A 15,724-nucleotide genomic window follows, 5' to 3' on the forward strand; every position below is an offset into this window, starting at 1 on the left:
AGGAACCCGTGAAGCAAGCTGACTTTGTCCGCAGCAAGTCCTTCCTGATCACCCCTGCTAAGCCCACGGGGGACCAGGACCGAGGCCAGGGGACAAAGATCCGCCTCCAGGAGGGGCTGCAAAGAGGAATCTCATTGTCGCATCAGAACTTGGGTATGGCATCGTGAATGTGGGGCAGAGTACCAGCCCAGGGTGTGTCCTGTGGGTTTGCTTTTGTTTTGTCTTCCTGAACTCCTTGACATTGATTTTTTAAAGTTTCTATTAAGATATATTTATGATAAAAATTAAGTCATCTGAAGTGATCACGGGCTGGAGTGATAGCACAGCGGGTAGGGATTTGCCTTGCAAGCAGCCAACATGGCTGACCCGAGTTCAATTCCTCTGTCCCTCTTGGAGAGCCCGGCAAGCTACTGAGGGTATCTTGCCTGCACGGCAAAGCCTGGCAAGCTCCCCATGACATATTCGATATGCCAAACACAGTAACAATTGTCACAGTGGAGACGTTACTGGGCCCGCTCGAGCAAATCGATGAACAACGGGAGGACAGTGACAGTGACAGTGAAGTGATCATATATTTATTATGAGTGTAAATTTGTGCAACCATCCCTACACTTGCCTTACAACATTCCCAACACCCTAAAAAAATATTCTGCCTAATTTAACAGTCACTTACCTTTCCCGCCTCAAACTTTATTCAACTACTAATCTATTTTCTATGTTTGCGTGCACGTGCACGTGCACGTGTGTGTGTGTGTGTGTGTGTGTGTGTGTGTGTGTGTGTGTGTGCGCCTTTTTTGGACATTTCTTATAAATGGAATCACATACGTGTTCCTTTCTATTTCACATCTTTCTCTGAGCAGCGCAAAGTCTTTGAATTCATCTCATTCTGTGTATTTAAGTTCTTGCTTAGTATTTTTAATCTATGTTTTTAACTGTGGCCACATTCAGTTGGCCTGTGATGTCCTCCCCAGAGCACCCATGTCACATTCTGGACATTTTTCTCCTCTCCTTGCATCCATGGAACTGTTTGATGCTGCTCGTCAGTTTCTTTCTGCAGAAATTATTCTATGCCTAAGCCTTCTCCACATGATTCTACGATAACGGAATTCAGGTTTGAGGTCATGGTTAAGACCTTGGTGTATTTTTAAAGGCATGTAAGAGCTTAAGGGAAAATGCCAATATGTTTCTCCTCTTTCTGTTTGTTTTGTCTTCTCGCCATCAGCTCAGGCTGCCGTGATGTCAGAGAAAGAATTGCATCAGCTGAAGAGAGCCAGTTACACCAGCACAGATCAGCCTTCCTGGATGGAACTTGCCAGAAAGAAATCTCAGGCTTGGAGTGACATGCCCCAAATTATAAAATAGTTTTGACAGCTGTGCTGATAAAGGACATTCACTGCATTGATGGTCACTTATTAAAAAACTGCCTGTAAATCAAGGCAAACAATGAAGAAACTTAACATCGGTTTTATCATCAAGGTATAGGAGAGCCAGCTGGAGGAAGCAGACAGAACCAGGAAAACAAGGACAGACACACAGCCTCCATACTGGACAAGGGTGCCCCCCCCTCCCCAAACAAGACCATCATTGAAAAGAGCCAGGAACAAAATCCCCATCAGTGTCTTTTAGAATTTTGACCAAGGAGCCTCGGAAGCAGGTGGAAGGTGCCTCCTACAGGTGGTAGCTGTGAAAGCACAAGAGAAGTTGTTCCCAGTGACTGCGTCCGAGCTTCCTCTGCAGAGCAACTTGTCTTGGTCATTGTCTCACCCATGGAGCCTGTCATCTGCTTTCACGTCTACTGCGAGGCGCAACATTCAGGGTTCAGCAGGCACGTGTGTCAAGAGCAGTGAAGAAGCAACCATCTTCTCCTGAACATGCCACTCCAGGGAGGCATGGAAGGCCACAGCAGCGTTTATCAATTCAGAGACTGTGTCTCCAAATAATTTTTAAAATTTTCCACTAGGCATATGTGTCTCTACCTATTGCACAATGCACTGCCTGTTCAATAAAGGGTTTCAAACATGTCACGTTTGCTGTTTCTGCTCGCGTTCAGACAAGATCCCCAATGCTGAGTTCGCGTGGGATGAAGTTTGGAGTCTCACTCATGGATTGAAGTTCCTCCTAAGTTCCATTGCAGTGAAATTTGGCTTTCTTTGAATTTTTTTCCAATTTAGAGTGACATCCTAAAAAAATTTAAGATTTCCTTGAAATGTACAGTTATTTTAACATCTAATTAATTTAACTTGCAAGTTAAAAATGAAAAGTAGACTATCAGTGAGTTAGCCAGGATGACCTGTGAGTACAAAATGTGAAGAACCCAGCAGAGAAAGAATATATTAAAGATTCCAGAATTGCATATAATATCTCTATTTTTGAAATTCCAATTTGTCCCTTCACACAGTCATCTCCATGCAAATAGGTATGTTGAGATACTTAGATGTGAAGATCAGTCAGGCCTTGGGCCAGGGCAATAGTACAGTGTGTAGGACCTTGCATGCAGCTGATCTGGGTTCAATCACGGCATCCCATATGATGCCTGAGTAAGCCAGAAGTGATTCCTGAGCGAAGAGCCAGGAGTAACCCCCGAACCCTGGAGTGGTATAAAATAAAAACACAAAACACAAAAAACTAAAGATGAGTTAGGCCTCATATATTTTGATTTTAATTTTATATATCCTAAGTTCTGGTGCTTTTATTTTATTTTCCATTTTCAGAATGGAAATATTTTTCTAGCTGTTAGAACTACACAACTAAAGGGTCTACTTTTGGTGAAATAATCATGGGCTAGTTTCTTCTCCCCCCAATCAAACTGATATGTTAATTTCAATCTCTTAGAGAATGTCAATGCTGAACTTTATGGAAAATGTGCTCAAAGCAAATGCTATACTAGCCTTGTTCTGAAAGTTTAGATATGAACATCTTTGTTTTTGTCTAGAGGCCACACCCAGTGATCCTCAGAGCTTACCCGAGGCTCTGTGCTCAGGGATCACTCTTGGTGATGCTCAAAGGACCATATGTCATGCTGGGGATGACACTGGGTCACTTGCATACAAGGCAAGGGTATGCAACCCCTGTAGTATCTTTCTGGCTCATGTGCATTAATATTTTTAACTAGAACATACAACTATTTTATCTATTATTACCAGTAACATAATGCTTTTCTCTTGGCAGAAAATCCCTGAAGAACAATTTTAAGGGAGATTTAACTGAAAAATGAAATGTATTTGGTTCCATTTTGTTCAAGAAGAGGTTGACATTCTGTGTGTTCTCAGAAGCTGGCTTAGTTCTCTCTAGAACTTGGTAAATTAGGACGGTGCTGGCTAGTGCAAAAATCCACAGAGGAAGAGGAGCCAGAAGCTGGGAATTGCTGAGGGGAGTTGTAACCTCTGGCATACAGAAAGCATGAGACAGTGGACACCGTTTGGAAATGCTATTGAAAGTCTGGAGCAGCACTGGAAATGGCAACATCCTGGAACTGCTTGCTTGCTTTCTCAGGACAGGTGACAGGTTGATCCATAAGGGCTTGCAGTCCCTCCTAGCAGCCATACTCAGCCAGGTGCTTGCATGGATTTTTTTTTTTTACCAAGACTGTATTTTATTAAAGCACCATGAATGACAAAGTTACTCATAGTTGGGTTTTTGACATACAATGTTCCATCACCAGTCCCAGCACCAGTGTCAACTTCCCTCCACCAGTCTCTGGGTTCCTGCTCCTACCCAGCCCCGCCCTCAGTCTGCCATCTTCAGTTTGGTTGTTAAAGTTTGTGTCTCACAGTCTCAGTGTTGTGGACCCTGTGGCTTGGGTATTTGGCTCCTTAACGCTCTCCACCATTCTTCAGAGCTGGATATTCCACTTCACTTTGCAGGTGGGGATACTGAGGCTCATCATGGTGGGGATCTCCTGCTCAAGATCTTAGAGCAGCTCACCAACTGTGAGGTGACCCTGGCCCATGCTGTAGACTAGAGTGTCCAGTGTGCCCAGCCCCAGGGGAGCAGTGGTGGCCTTGGGTGCCTAGGCAGCTTTCCAGCGAGTGCTGACTCATTCTTTTCTCCAAAAAAAGAGATAGGCCAAATAAGTCCAAGAACCTCTTTACACCCCCAAATTTAAGTGACATTTCCCCCCCCTTTTTTGTGTTTCGACATCCTGGTGTTGGTTGAGGTTACTCTCAGCTCGGTGCTCAGTGTTTGCTCCTTGTAGTAAATGAGGATGGACTGGGGGGTATTCTAGTTCAGGGGGTCGAACTCCCAAAGAGTGCTCAGGGGCCCCAGGGCCCTCCCTGATGCTCAGACAATAGTCCCATCAGGTCAGTGCTAGCCTCCAAGTGAGACACTGGTTCCAGGAACGTGAGGCTGGTTCAGTGTCGGGCCCGGTAGTGTGCTGCTGGGGGCCCTAGGGCTATCCCCAGTCGTTGTTCTAGGGTCACACTGGAGCCCTGTTGTACTCTGCATGTGCCCCTGACTTCAGAGCTGTCTCCCTTTCCTTTGATTTTTATTGTTGTGTACCCCTATGTTTCCTAGTCATTTGTTACCTAGCTACAACTACTGCCTCCCACATTTCTTTCCTGGGTCCTACAGGGGAAAGTCCCTACTTGTTTTAAAACACATTTTATTTGGGGTTGTTCTCGTCCAGGAGCTGGGTTTCATAGTCTCTGGATCTTGGCCATTGATGGGATTACATGGCGCCAAGGGACCAGTTAGTGGGTGTGACCCCTGCCTACTGGAATATGGAGGATCTGGGTGGAGGATGCTCAGCCCTGATCTGAGCAGGCTTGGAGATCTCAGCCCCGGGACATGCATGCCTTTGTTCCTCTGCCAGTACCTTCATGCGTGTGGAGAGTGGTCTCAGCATGTGGCTGGTGGTCTCCGCATGTGGATGGTGGCTGGTTCTGGAGGTCTTCGGCTGCCGGAGCCCTGGCTGGGTCGGGGAGGGAAACTCAACCCGCTCCCCTCCAAGGGGCCCCGGTGAGGACAGCCAGGTGCGGGGGCAGGAGATTGCACTGTTTTCTTCTGGGAGCTGCGGGTCCCGGGGCTGAGATCTCATTCTTACTTTGGACAAACTGGCAGGCTACTGAATGTAACCTGCCCACACGGTAAAGTCTGGCAAACTCCTCGTGGCGTACCCAATATGCCAAATACCAGTAACAATGATGGGTCTCTTTTTCCTAACCCTGAAAGAGCCTTGAATATGACACTTTTAAAAAAAATCTCAGGGCTAGGACGAAGGAGACGTTACTGGGGCCTGCTCGAGGCAATCGACGAATAACAGGATGGTTGTGATTGTGGTCATGATTTATTTGGGACTGAGAACATAGATAATAAGTACAGTAGGGAGAACTGTATTTAACACTTACCAAACTGCAGTAGCTCCTAGGTTATGTGGCAGACATTGGGGGTGAGGTAGGAAGGTTACGATAGGATAGAGGTACCCCAGAGACCTGTGTTTCTTCTGCAGAGTATGGAGTTTTTCTCTGGAAATTGATGTCCTGCCAAAGGTTGTATCTATAGAAGCACCTTCCCCAACACACACACACGCATACACATGCATGCACATGCACACCCTCTTCCCTTGAATGTCAGCCAGGTGGGCTGAAGGCAGAGATGCCTCTCCCAAGTACAGTGCCCTAACTTTGTAGGAAAGGTCAAGGGGAGGTCAGTCAAAGTGGAAGAAAGTTTTTATGGAGAATTCCAGAGAAAGAGAAAAGTGACTCAGAGAGAACAAGAGGAGGCAGGAGAAGCATCTCCACATGTGTGAAGAGAAGAGAGAACTGACTTATTCTGTGTCATTCCACATTGCATCACAAGCAGGAGGAAAGGTCAAGAGAAGCACAAAGGGAGGAACAGGTACTACTAGTGTCGTCCCACCTGACACAAGAGGCCCTGTCAAAACTGCGTTCCTGTGTCTGTCCCTTTACTTTCAGCACTCAGATCTTGTCCAGAGTGATCATTTCCAACTATCATTGTTATGGTGGTCCCTTCTCTAGTGTAACTGCCCTCCCCTCCCCCTTGTGGCAAGCCTCCAGTCCTCCTGGCCCTCATTTCTACTGTCCTTGGTTATTGGTCTCATACTTTGTTTTTATGTATCCCATGAATGAGTGCAGTCATTCTGTATCTGTCCCTCTCCCTCTGACTCATTTTACTCAGCATGATACTCTCCATGTCCATCCATTTGTAAGCAAATTTCCTGATTTAATTCTTCCTGGTGACTGAGTAATATTCCACTGTGTAGACGTACCACAGTTTCTTTATCTAGTCATCTGTTATTGGGTGCGCATGTCTTTATTTTTTTATTTTTTTAATTTAACTTTTTAAAAAATTTTTATTAGTGAGGCACCATGAGGTACAGTTGTAGACTTAAACATTTTTGTGCTTGGATTTCAATTATATAATGATCAAATACCCATCCCTCCATCGGTGCCCATTTCCCAACACCACGGAACCCAGTATCCCTCCCACATCCCATCCCCCCCATTTTACCCTGCCTCTGTGGCAGGGCATTCCCTTTTGATCTCTCTCTCTCCTATTGGGTGTTGTGGTTTGCAAAAGAGGCAATGGGTGGCAATCATGTTTGGTCTATAGTTTACTTTCAGCAGCGCATGTCTTTTTAGACTCTGGCTATTGAGAATAGAGCTGCAATGAACATAGAAGTACAGCTGTTTTTACTGCATTGTGTTTTGGTTCCCTATGATATATCCCCAGGAGTGGTACAGCTGAGTCATATGGAAGCACAATTTCTAGATTTTTTGAGGAATGCCCATATTATTTTACAGAGAAGCTGGGCCAGTCAGCATTCCCACCAACAATGAACTAGAGTCCCTTTCTCCCTGCATCCTTGCCGAATTTTTAATTTGGTTGTTTGTGTTTGTGATGTGTGCCAGTCTCTGTGGTGTGAGATGACATCTCATTGTTATTTTGATTTGCATCTCCCTGATGATTAGTGATGTAATACCCAAAGAGAGAGAGAGAGAGAGAGAGAGAGACAGACAGACAGACAGATAGACAGACAGACAAAGAGACAGAGAAAGAGAGATACAGAGAGAGACAGAGAGACAGAAGTAAGCTTCTATAGAGGCAGACTGGGGGGAGGGTGGTGGGACAGAAACTGGGGACACTGATGGTGGGAAATGTGCACTGGTGGAAGGATGGGTGTCGGAACACTGTATGACTGAAACCAGATCATGAACAACTTTGTAACTGTCTATCTCATAGTGATTCAATTTCAAAAAAGAGTTCTTGACACTCACAGTGAGCAAATGGGAAGAACAGATGCCCTGTCCCTTATGCTGGACAGATGTTCACCTTGGAAGGGGGTTTGAACTGGGGGGCCCCAGGCAGAGACTTTCTACCTCCACTATGTGGACTCTGAGGTGGAGCCATGCCCATTAGCTTTGCAGTGTGACGACATCACACGGCACTCAGTACTAATTGTTACCAAGGAGTAATCATCCCAAAAATAATTCCGATTCGCTTTTAGGCAGAATGGGCTTGCTCTGAATGAGTGCTTTGGAGCCTTTATTACCAGTAGAAAGTCACGAGGAACAGGAGGTAAGAAATGGGTTTCCTTGTCCAGATGGACCAAGGGTGGCACAAACCTATCTCTCCATCTCCAACCCGGAATCTTCTTGAGGAATCCATTTCACTTCCATGAAAAATGAGTATTTGGTACTTTTTATATGGAATAACTGCCAGTGAATGAATGGGTTCTTGGTGGTTGGCAGCAGTGGTGCTGGCGGGATGCCACCTGCAGGCCAGGCCTGGGGCAGAGATGGTGCTAAACTGAACTCTCTGTGCACTATCTGGCTTCCTTTCACCTTCTAGAGGAAAATTGCCCCTATCAGCATGGAAATGAAGGAGAGATGCGGAATGGGCTGGTGGGTGGGTGCACTGTAAGAGTTTTCTCATTATCTCCTTATAGCACCCTGAGTGTTAGCAGAGGGCCAGAGGCATCGAACACAGAAACACACAGCCAGTGCCTGGTCTGCCAGTTGTTGCTGTTACAGAATTCATCAGGCTTTAACGTTCAACCTGCGATCTAATAAAGCACGAGTTGCCACTGAAAGATTCCCCACAGAAACTAGAATTCTGATATCAAGTTGAGCACAATTCAGAATAACTACTGAGACAAAGGCAACTGGAGTCAAATCACTTGGAAATGCTGTGGACAAAATCAGGATAGTCTTTGAGAAGCAAAGCTTCTGCTGAAGATGTGGTGCCTCTTCCCCAGGAGAGATGGGAAAAACTCAGACTTGTTCTCACGCCCAGCCCTGCTACTCCCAGGGGCTCTCAGAGGCCAGAGTGAGAGACTGGTGAGTGTTTCCAAACACCCTGAGTGTGGTGCACCCTCAGGAACCCCATCAATGCACCCTGTCTGCTCAGCATGGCACCCGCAGTGTAGAAAGCTTCAAGCACGAGCTTACACACGATGTAGGACTGGGCAGTGAGCTCAAAGTGGCAAGGTTTGGAGCTCGCCTACCTCACGATGCCTAGATCCATACTCGGTGACTTGGGGACCCTGATGTCCCAGAATCTCCTGTCCTTACAGACTGTGTTTCCACGCATCTACTGGACACCTCTGCACTGGCCGTAGCATGTCCCAGGGCTCCCTCCCGTTTCTGATTTCTTCCCAGTGGGCAGCAAGCAGCTGAGCTTGTAAAGGCTAATCTTTCAGACTGTTGCTGGGCCTTTAATGAGGTGATTAAATTAAACTGGACCCTAATTCAACATGGATTAGGACTGGAGCCTTAATTGAGAGTTAGAGTATAAACACAGAGGGGAAGCAGGAAGGTCGTCTGCAAAGCAAGGAAAGACAACAGAAGAAACCAGTCCCTAGGAATCCTAGGTCTTGGACCTCTAGCCTCCAGAGTGATGCTCAAAGGCATTCCTGGGCATTTGTGGGTGTATGAGGCCTCCAGTGTGTGATGCTTTGTCAAGGCAACCCAGGACACATACCCAGTGTGGTCTGGATTGAGAGTTCAGCTGGGAGAGTGTACTTCACAGCAAATGCATCTGTGTTTGCCATCTGCATTTTGAAGTTCTGTTATTCTGTGCTAAACCCACAGAAAATTGTCTGCTTGGAGAGTTGACTGCACTTCTTACTATCACTCTATCACTGACACTCTTCCTCACTATGAAGTTTATGTTAAATGGGTCTAACAATTTTAGCTGTCTTTGGCTCTGGTTCACAGGGTCTGTCTTTCTCCAGCTTATTACTTTTAACCCACCATGTCTTTACATTTAAAATGGGTTTATTGGGGGCTGGAGCAATAGTACAGCAAGTAGGGCATCTGCCTTGCATGCAGCCAACCCAGGTTTGATTCCCAGCATCCCATATGGTCCCCCGAGCACCACCAGGAGTAATTCCTGAGTACATAGCCAGAAGTAACCCCTGTGCATCGCAAGGTGTGACCCAATAAGCCCTAAATAAATAAATAAATAAATAAATAAAATGGGTTTACTATAGACAGCAGAGGGTTGACATATGCTTCTCTGCTTAAAATCTCAGTGTTTTAACATATACTTAGGCCATTTACATTCAAACAGCTACTGATATGGTTGCATTAAAGATGAATATTTTCACTGTTTTCTATTTCTTCCATTCAGTCTTCCCCCTCTTTCACAGTTTTCCCAGGGTGAAGTATTTTTTTTAGATTCGGTGGGTGTATTTTTTATTTCTTTTATTATTTATTTATTTATTTATTTCCACCAGTGCCCATTTTCCACCACCATGGATAATATCCCCCCCACCCCCATCCGCACATCCCCCCTGCCTCTGTGGCAGGGCAATCCCCTGTGTTCTCTATCTCCTTTTGGGTGTTGTGGTCTGCAAAAGAGGCATTGAGTGGCAAACATGTTCAGTCCATAGTCTACTTTCGACATGCATCTCCCCTCCTGGGAGGATCCTCCAAACATCCTTTATTTGGTGCTCCCTTCTCTATCTGAACTGCCCTTTCCTCTAGGATACCCGGCTGGCCTCTAAGTTATGGAGTAATCCTCCTGGTGCTGATCTCAGCTATTCTTGGGTATTAATTTCATACTTTGTTACTTTATATCCCCCAGATGAATGCAATCTTTCTATGTCTATCCCTCTCTTTCTGACTCATTTAGCTTAGCATGATACTTTTCATGTTGTACCACTTGTATGTAAATTTCATGACCTCATCCTTTCTAACAGCTACATAGTACTCCATTGTGTAGATGTACCAACGTTTCTTTAACCAGTCATCTGTTCTTGAGCATTCATGTTTCTTCCAGTTTCTGGCTATTGTAAAGAGTGCTGCAATGAAAAACAAGTGCAGATGTCACTTCGACTATACATTTTTGACTCTCTGGGATATATTCCCAGGAGTGGTATTGCTGGGTCAAATGGGAGCTCAATTTCTAATTTTTTGAGAATCGTCCATACTGTTTTCCAGAAGGGCTGAACCAGTGGACATTCCCACCAACAGTGAAGGAGTGTCCCTTTCTCTCCACATCCACGCCAGCATCGGTTGCTTTTGTTCTTTTGAATGTGGGCCAGTCTCTGAGGTGTGAGATGGTATCTCATTGTGGTTTTGATCTGCATCTCCCTGATGATTAATGATGTAGAGCATTTTCTCATGTGCTTTTTTGCCATTTGGATTTCTTCTTTGAGAAAGTTTCTGTTCATTTCATTGCCCCATTTTTGGATGGGGTTGGATGTTTTCTTCTTGTGGAGTTTAACCAGTATTTTGTATATCCTGGATATCAACCCCTTATCAGATGTGTATTCGGTGAATATCCTTTCCCATTCTGTAGGCTGTTTTTGTATTTTGGTCACTGTTTCTTTGGAGGTGCAGAAGCTTCTTAGTTTAAGATACTCCCATTTATCTATCTCTGTTTTTACTTGATCAGTCAGTGGCATGGCATCTTTGAAGATACCATTAGCTTCAATGTCATGGAGGGTTTTGCCAACTTTGTCTTCAATGTACCTTATGGTTTCTGGTCTGATGTTGAGGTCTTTAATCCATTTTGATCTTACTTTTGTACATGGTGTTAGGCAGAGTTCTGAGCCCATTTTTTTGCATGTAGCCATCCAGTGATGCCAGCACAATTTGTTAAAGAGGTTTTCCTTACTCCACTTCACATTACTTGCACCTTTATCAAAGAATAGATGATCATATGATTGAGGGGAGATGTCAGTGTATTCAACCCTGTTCCATTGGTCTGCAGTTCTGCCTTTGTTCCAGTACTATGCTGTTTTAATTATTACTGCTTTGTAGTACAGTTTGAAGTTCGGGAGTTTGATTCCTCCCATTTTCTTTTTCCCAAGAATTTCTTTAGTTATTCGTGGGGGCTTATTGTTCCATATAAATTTCAGGAGTGTTTGCTCCATTTCTTTGAAGAATGTCATGGGTATCCTTATAGGGATTGCATTGAATTTATACAATGCTTTCGGTAGTATTGCCATTTTGACAATATTAAGTCTACTGACCCATGAGCAGGGGATATCTTTCCATTTCCTCATGTCCTCTTTTATTTCCTGAAGTAGCGTTTTGTAGTTTTCTTTGTACAGGTCCTTTACTTCATTAGTTAAGCTGATTCCTAGGTACTTGATTTTCTGGGGCACAATTGTGAACGGGATTGTTTTTTTTTCATGTTGCTTTCTTCTCTCTCACTGTTTGCGTATAGGAAAGCCATGGACTTTTGGGTATTGATTTTATAGCCTGCAACTTTACTATATGAGTCTATTGTTTCTAGGAGTTTTTTGGTGGAGGTTATTGGGTTCTCTAAGTAGAGTATCATATCATCTGCGAATAGTGAGAGCTTGATTTCTTCCTTTCCTACCTGAATGCCCTTAATATCTTTTTCTTGCCTAATCACTATTGCAAGTACTTCCTGTACTATAATGAAGAGCAGTGGAGATAGTGGGCATCCTTGTCTCGTCCCTGATCTTAGAGGGAAGGCTCTCAGTTTTTCTCCATTGAGGATGATGCTTGCTGTAGGCTTGTGGTAGATGGCTTTAATTATGTTGAGGAAGGTCCCCTCTATACCCATTTTGGCTAGGGTTTTCATCATAAAGGGGTGCTGGATCTTGTCAAATGCTTTCTCTGCATCTATTGATATAATCATATGCTTTTTATCTTTTCTTTTGTTGATATGATGGATTATGTTGATTGATTTTCGAATGTTAAACCATCCTTGCATCCCTGGGATGAATCCTACTTGGTCATGGTGTATGATCTTTTTGATGAGTAGTTGGATTCTATTTGCTAGTAGTTTGTTGAGGATCTTTGCATCTGTGTTCATTAGGGATATCGGTCTGTAATTCTCTTTCTTTGTGGTATCTCTGTCTGCTTTTTGTATCAGTGTGATATTTGCTTTGTAGAAACTGTTCGAAGTGTTTTTGATATTTCAATTTCGTGGAAAAGCTTAAAGAGCATTGGGAGTAAGTCCTCTTTAAAGATTTGGAAGAATTCACTAGTGAATCCATCCGGGCCAGGACTTTTGTGTTTGGGGAGACTTTTTATTACCATTTCAATTTCCTTGATGGTGATAGGTCTGTTCAGGTATTCCAGGTCTTCTTGGTTCAGCCTTGGGAGTCGGTAGGAGTCTAGGAATTTATCCATTTCCTCGAGGTTTTGATGTTCCGTGGCATAAAGCTTCTCAAAGTACTCCCTGAGGATCCTTTGAATTTCTGTAGTTTCTGTTGTAATGACCCCCTTTTCATTTCTGATTCGGTTTATTGGGGTTTTCTATCTCCCTTTCTTTGTGAGTTTTGCTAGAGGCTTATCGATCTTGTTAATTTTCTCGAAGAACCAGCTCTTGGTTTCATTGATCTTTCGGATTGTTTTTTGGGTTTCCATCTCGTTAATCTCTGCTCTGAGTTTTATTATTTCCTTTCTCCTGTTCGGGTTGTGCTCCTTTTTTTGGTCCTTCTCCAAGCTCTTAAGCTGTGAGGTTAGGTTACTTATGTGTGCTCGCTCCTCCTTCTTGAGGAATGCTTGTAGAGCTATAAACTTTCCTCTTAACACAGCTTTTGCTGTGTCCCATAAGTTTTGGTAACTCGTGTACTCATTTTCATTCGTTTCTAGGAATCTTTTGATTTCCTCTTTGATTTCCTGTCTAGTCCACTCGTTGCTCAATAGTGCACTGTTTAATTTCCAGGTGTTTGATTTAGTTTTCTGTTTTTGTGTGTGATTTACTTCTAATTTCAGCACATTATGGTCTGAGAAGATTCTTGATACAATCTCTATCTTGTTAATTTTATGGAGGCATGTTTTGTGGCTCAGCATGTGGTCTATCTTGGAGAATGTTCCATGTACGCTTGAGAAGAATGTGTATTCAATTTTTTGTGGATGAAGTGTCCTGTATATATCTACTAAGTCCCTTTCTTCCATTGTTTCCCTCAGATGAAGTATGTCCTTGCTAAGCTTGAGTCTGGTTGATCTATCAAGAGGTGAGAAAGCGGTGTTGAAGTCTCCCACTAGTATTGTGTTGCTATTGATGTCTTTTTCCAAATATATGAGTAGTTGTTTTAAGTACTTTGCTGGTCTCTCATTAGGTGCATATACATTTATTATTGTAAGTTCTTCCTGTTGTACAGATCCTTTGATTAATAAGAAATGGCCTTCACTGTTTCTTATGACCTTCTTCACTCTGAAATCGATGTGGTCTGATATTAGGATGGCTACCCCAGCTTTTTTTTTTAATAATTTATTTATTGGATCACTGTGGGAAAAGTTACAAAGCTTTCAGGTTTAGGTCTCAGTCATGCAAATATCAAACACATTTCCCTTTACCAATACTTATTTTTTACCCCAAAGAACCCCAATAAAACCCCACCCCCCACCCCTCCCAGTGCCTGCGAGGCAGATGAATTCTAGTTAACACTCTATCTGCTTTGATTAGATTCATTGTTTCAATAAAAGATGCACCACTATTATTTAGAGTTTACCCTCCCCCAAATCAGATATGCTGAAAAAGCATTGTGAAGTGATTTGCTTTCTACAGCTGGGTTCAAGAATTAAATGTTGGTTTTGGATTTCCGCTATTTTACTTATTAACCCTGGAAGTATTTCTACTGAAAGTCAGATAATTAAGAGATTGGTTTCTGTGCTCTGGAGTCGTGGCTGTGCCGGAGAGCCGCTCGTGGGGGGCAACTGGTGACCTCGGTAGGGAGTGAAGGATGGACCAGAACGCCCCCCCTTCCCATGAGGTTTTAGTCGCCCCCAGCACCCGGCTCATACCTGCTGTCCACAAGTCTCCCATGTGGCCACCATCTTTCTTTCCAGAGAGTAGAGGGCAAATGGGGCAACACCCTTTCCCCTCTGGGCAGACATAATGGTCTGGATTAACGCATAGTCCGTTCACCTTTCTGCTCCAAGCTGCTGGGTTCTGCATTAAGTCCTTGTGCTTCTGGGGCTGTGGTCGTGCTGGAGAGCCGCTCGTGAGGGGCAACTGGTGACCTCGGTAGGGCGTGAAGGACAGACTGGAACGCCCCCCTTCCCATGAGATTTTAGTCGCTCCCGCACCCCCGGCTCACACCTGCTCTCCACAAGGCACCCATGTGGCCGCCATCTTCTTTCCAGAAAGGAGAGGGCGAATGGGGCAACACCCTTTCCCCTCCGGGAAGACATGATGGCCTGGATTAACCCATAGTCCGTTTGCTTTTCTGCTCCAAGCTGCTACCCCAGCTTTTTTATGGGAGCTGTTTGCCTGTAGGATTGTTTTCTAGCCTTTGACTCTGAGTCTGTGTTTGCTTTGACTATTGAATGTGTTTCTTGCAGGCAGCAGAATATTGGGTTCAATTTTCTAATCCGTCCTGCCACTATATGTCTTTTAATTGGTGCGTTTAGCCCATTGACATTGAGAGAGATTATTGTTATGGGATTTTGTCCCACTGTTCTGTTGAAATTTGGTGTATTTGAGGGGCCTTTCTTGCCTTAAAGCAGCCCATTTAGTTGTTCTTGTAACCATGGTTTTGAATCTATGAAGTTCCTGAGCTGTTGTTTGTCTGTGAAACTGTGTGTTGTTCCTTCTATTATGAATGAGAGTCTCGCTGGGTAAAGTATTTTTGGAGAGGCATTTATTTCATTGAGTTTTTTCACTATGTCCCACCACTGTTTTCGGGCCATGAGGGTTTTATCAGAAAAATCAGCTGTGAATTTTAAGGATACTCCTTTGTAAGAGATTTCTTTCTTCGATCTTGCTGCTTTCAGAATTTTGTCTCTGTCTAAGGTTTTCGTCATTTTGATCAGAATGTGTCTTGGGGTATTTTTATTCGGATTTCTTCTAGCTGGTACCCTTCGGGCCTCCTGAATGTGGTCACAAGTTTTCTTCAGCTCTGGAAACTTTGTAGCAATGATGTCTTTGACAGTTTCTTCTTCATCAAGGTTTTCTTCCTTTCCCTCTGGGACTCCAATAATTCTTATGTTACCCCTCTTGGCTTCATCACGATCTTCTCTTGCCATCTGTTCCCGAATTGTGAGTCTCCTTTCCATTTTCTGCTCTTTTCTGGAGAGTCTCTGAACTTCATCTTCGAGCTCACTGATTCTGTTCTCAGCAGCTGTTGTTCTGCTGCTGAGGCCTTCCACTGAGTTTTTCAATTTGCCTACGAGATTTTTCAGGTCTGACATTTCCAATTGCATTTTCGCCATTTCTGCCTTCAAATCCTCTTGTCTTCTATTGGCGTTGCTTTCCATTGTTTCTTTTAGTTCCCTAAGCATTCTAACTAGCTCCCTTCTGGGTTAGGGTTAGGTTAGGGTTAGGGTTA

At 44.0% G+C, this 15,724-nt stretch overlaps 1 protein-coding gene across 1 annotated transcript in view; it reads left to right on the top strand.

The window, feature by feature from the left end:
• CRACDL (CRACD like) overlaps nucleotides 1–2,021 on the top strand; it is a 147,235-nt gene extending 145,214 nt beyond the window's left edge. Inside the window, exons 9-10 of the mRNA XM_056116679.1 lie at nucleotides 3–153; nucleotides 1,223–2,021. Of these exons, the coding sequence (XP_055972654.1) occupies nucleotides 3–153; nucleotides 1,223–1,362 (291 nt within the window). The 3' untranslated portion in view covers nucleotides 1,363–2,021. The remainder of the gene's footprint in view (nucleotides 1–2; nucleotides 154–1,222) is intronic.
• The last annotated feature ends 13,703 nt before the right edge of the window (nucleotides 2,022–15,724 follow it).

Source organism: Sorex fumeus, unplaced genomic scaffold (assembly GCF_029834395.1).
Source record: "Sorex fumeus unplaced genomic scaffold, SorFum_2.1 ptg000033l, whole genome shotgun sequence".
In the NCBI taxonomy this organism is placed as follows: domain Eukaryota; kingdom Metazoa; phylum Chordata; class Mammalia; order Eulipotyphla; family Soricidae; genus Sorex; species Sorex fumeus.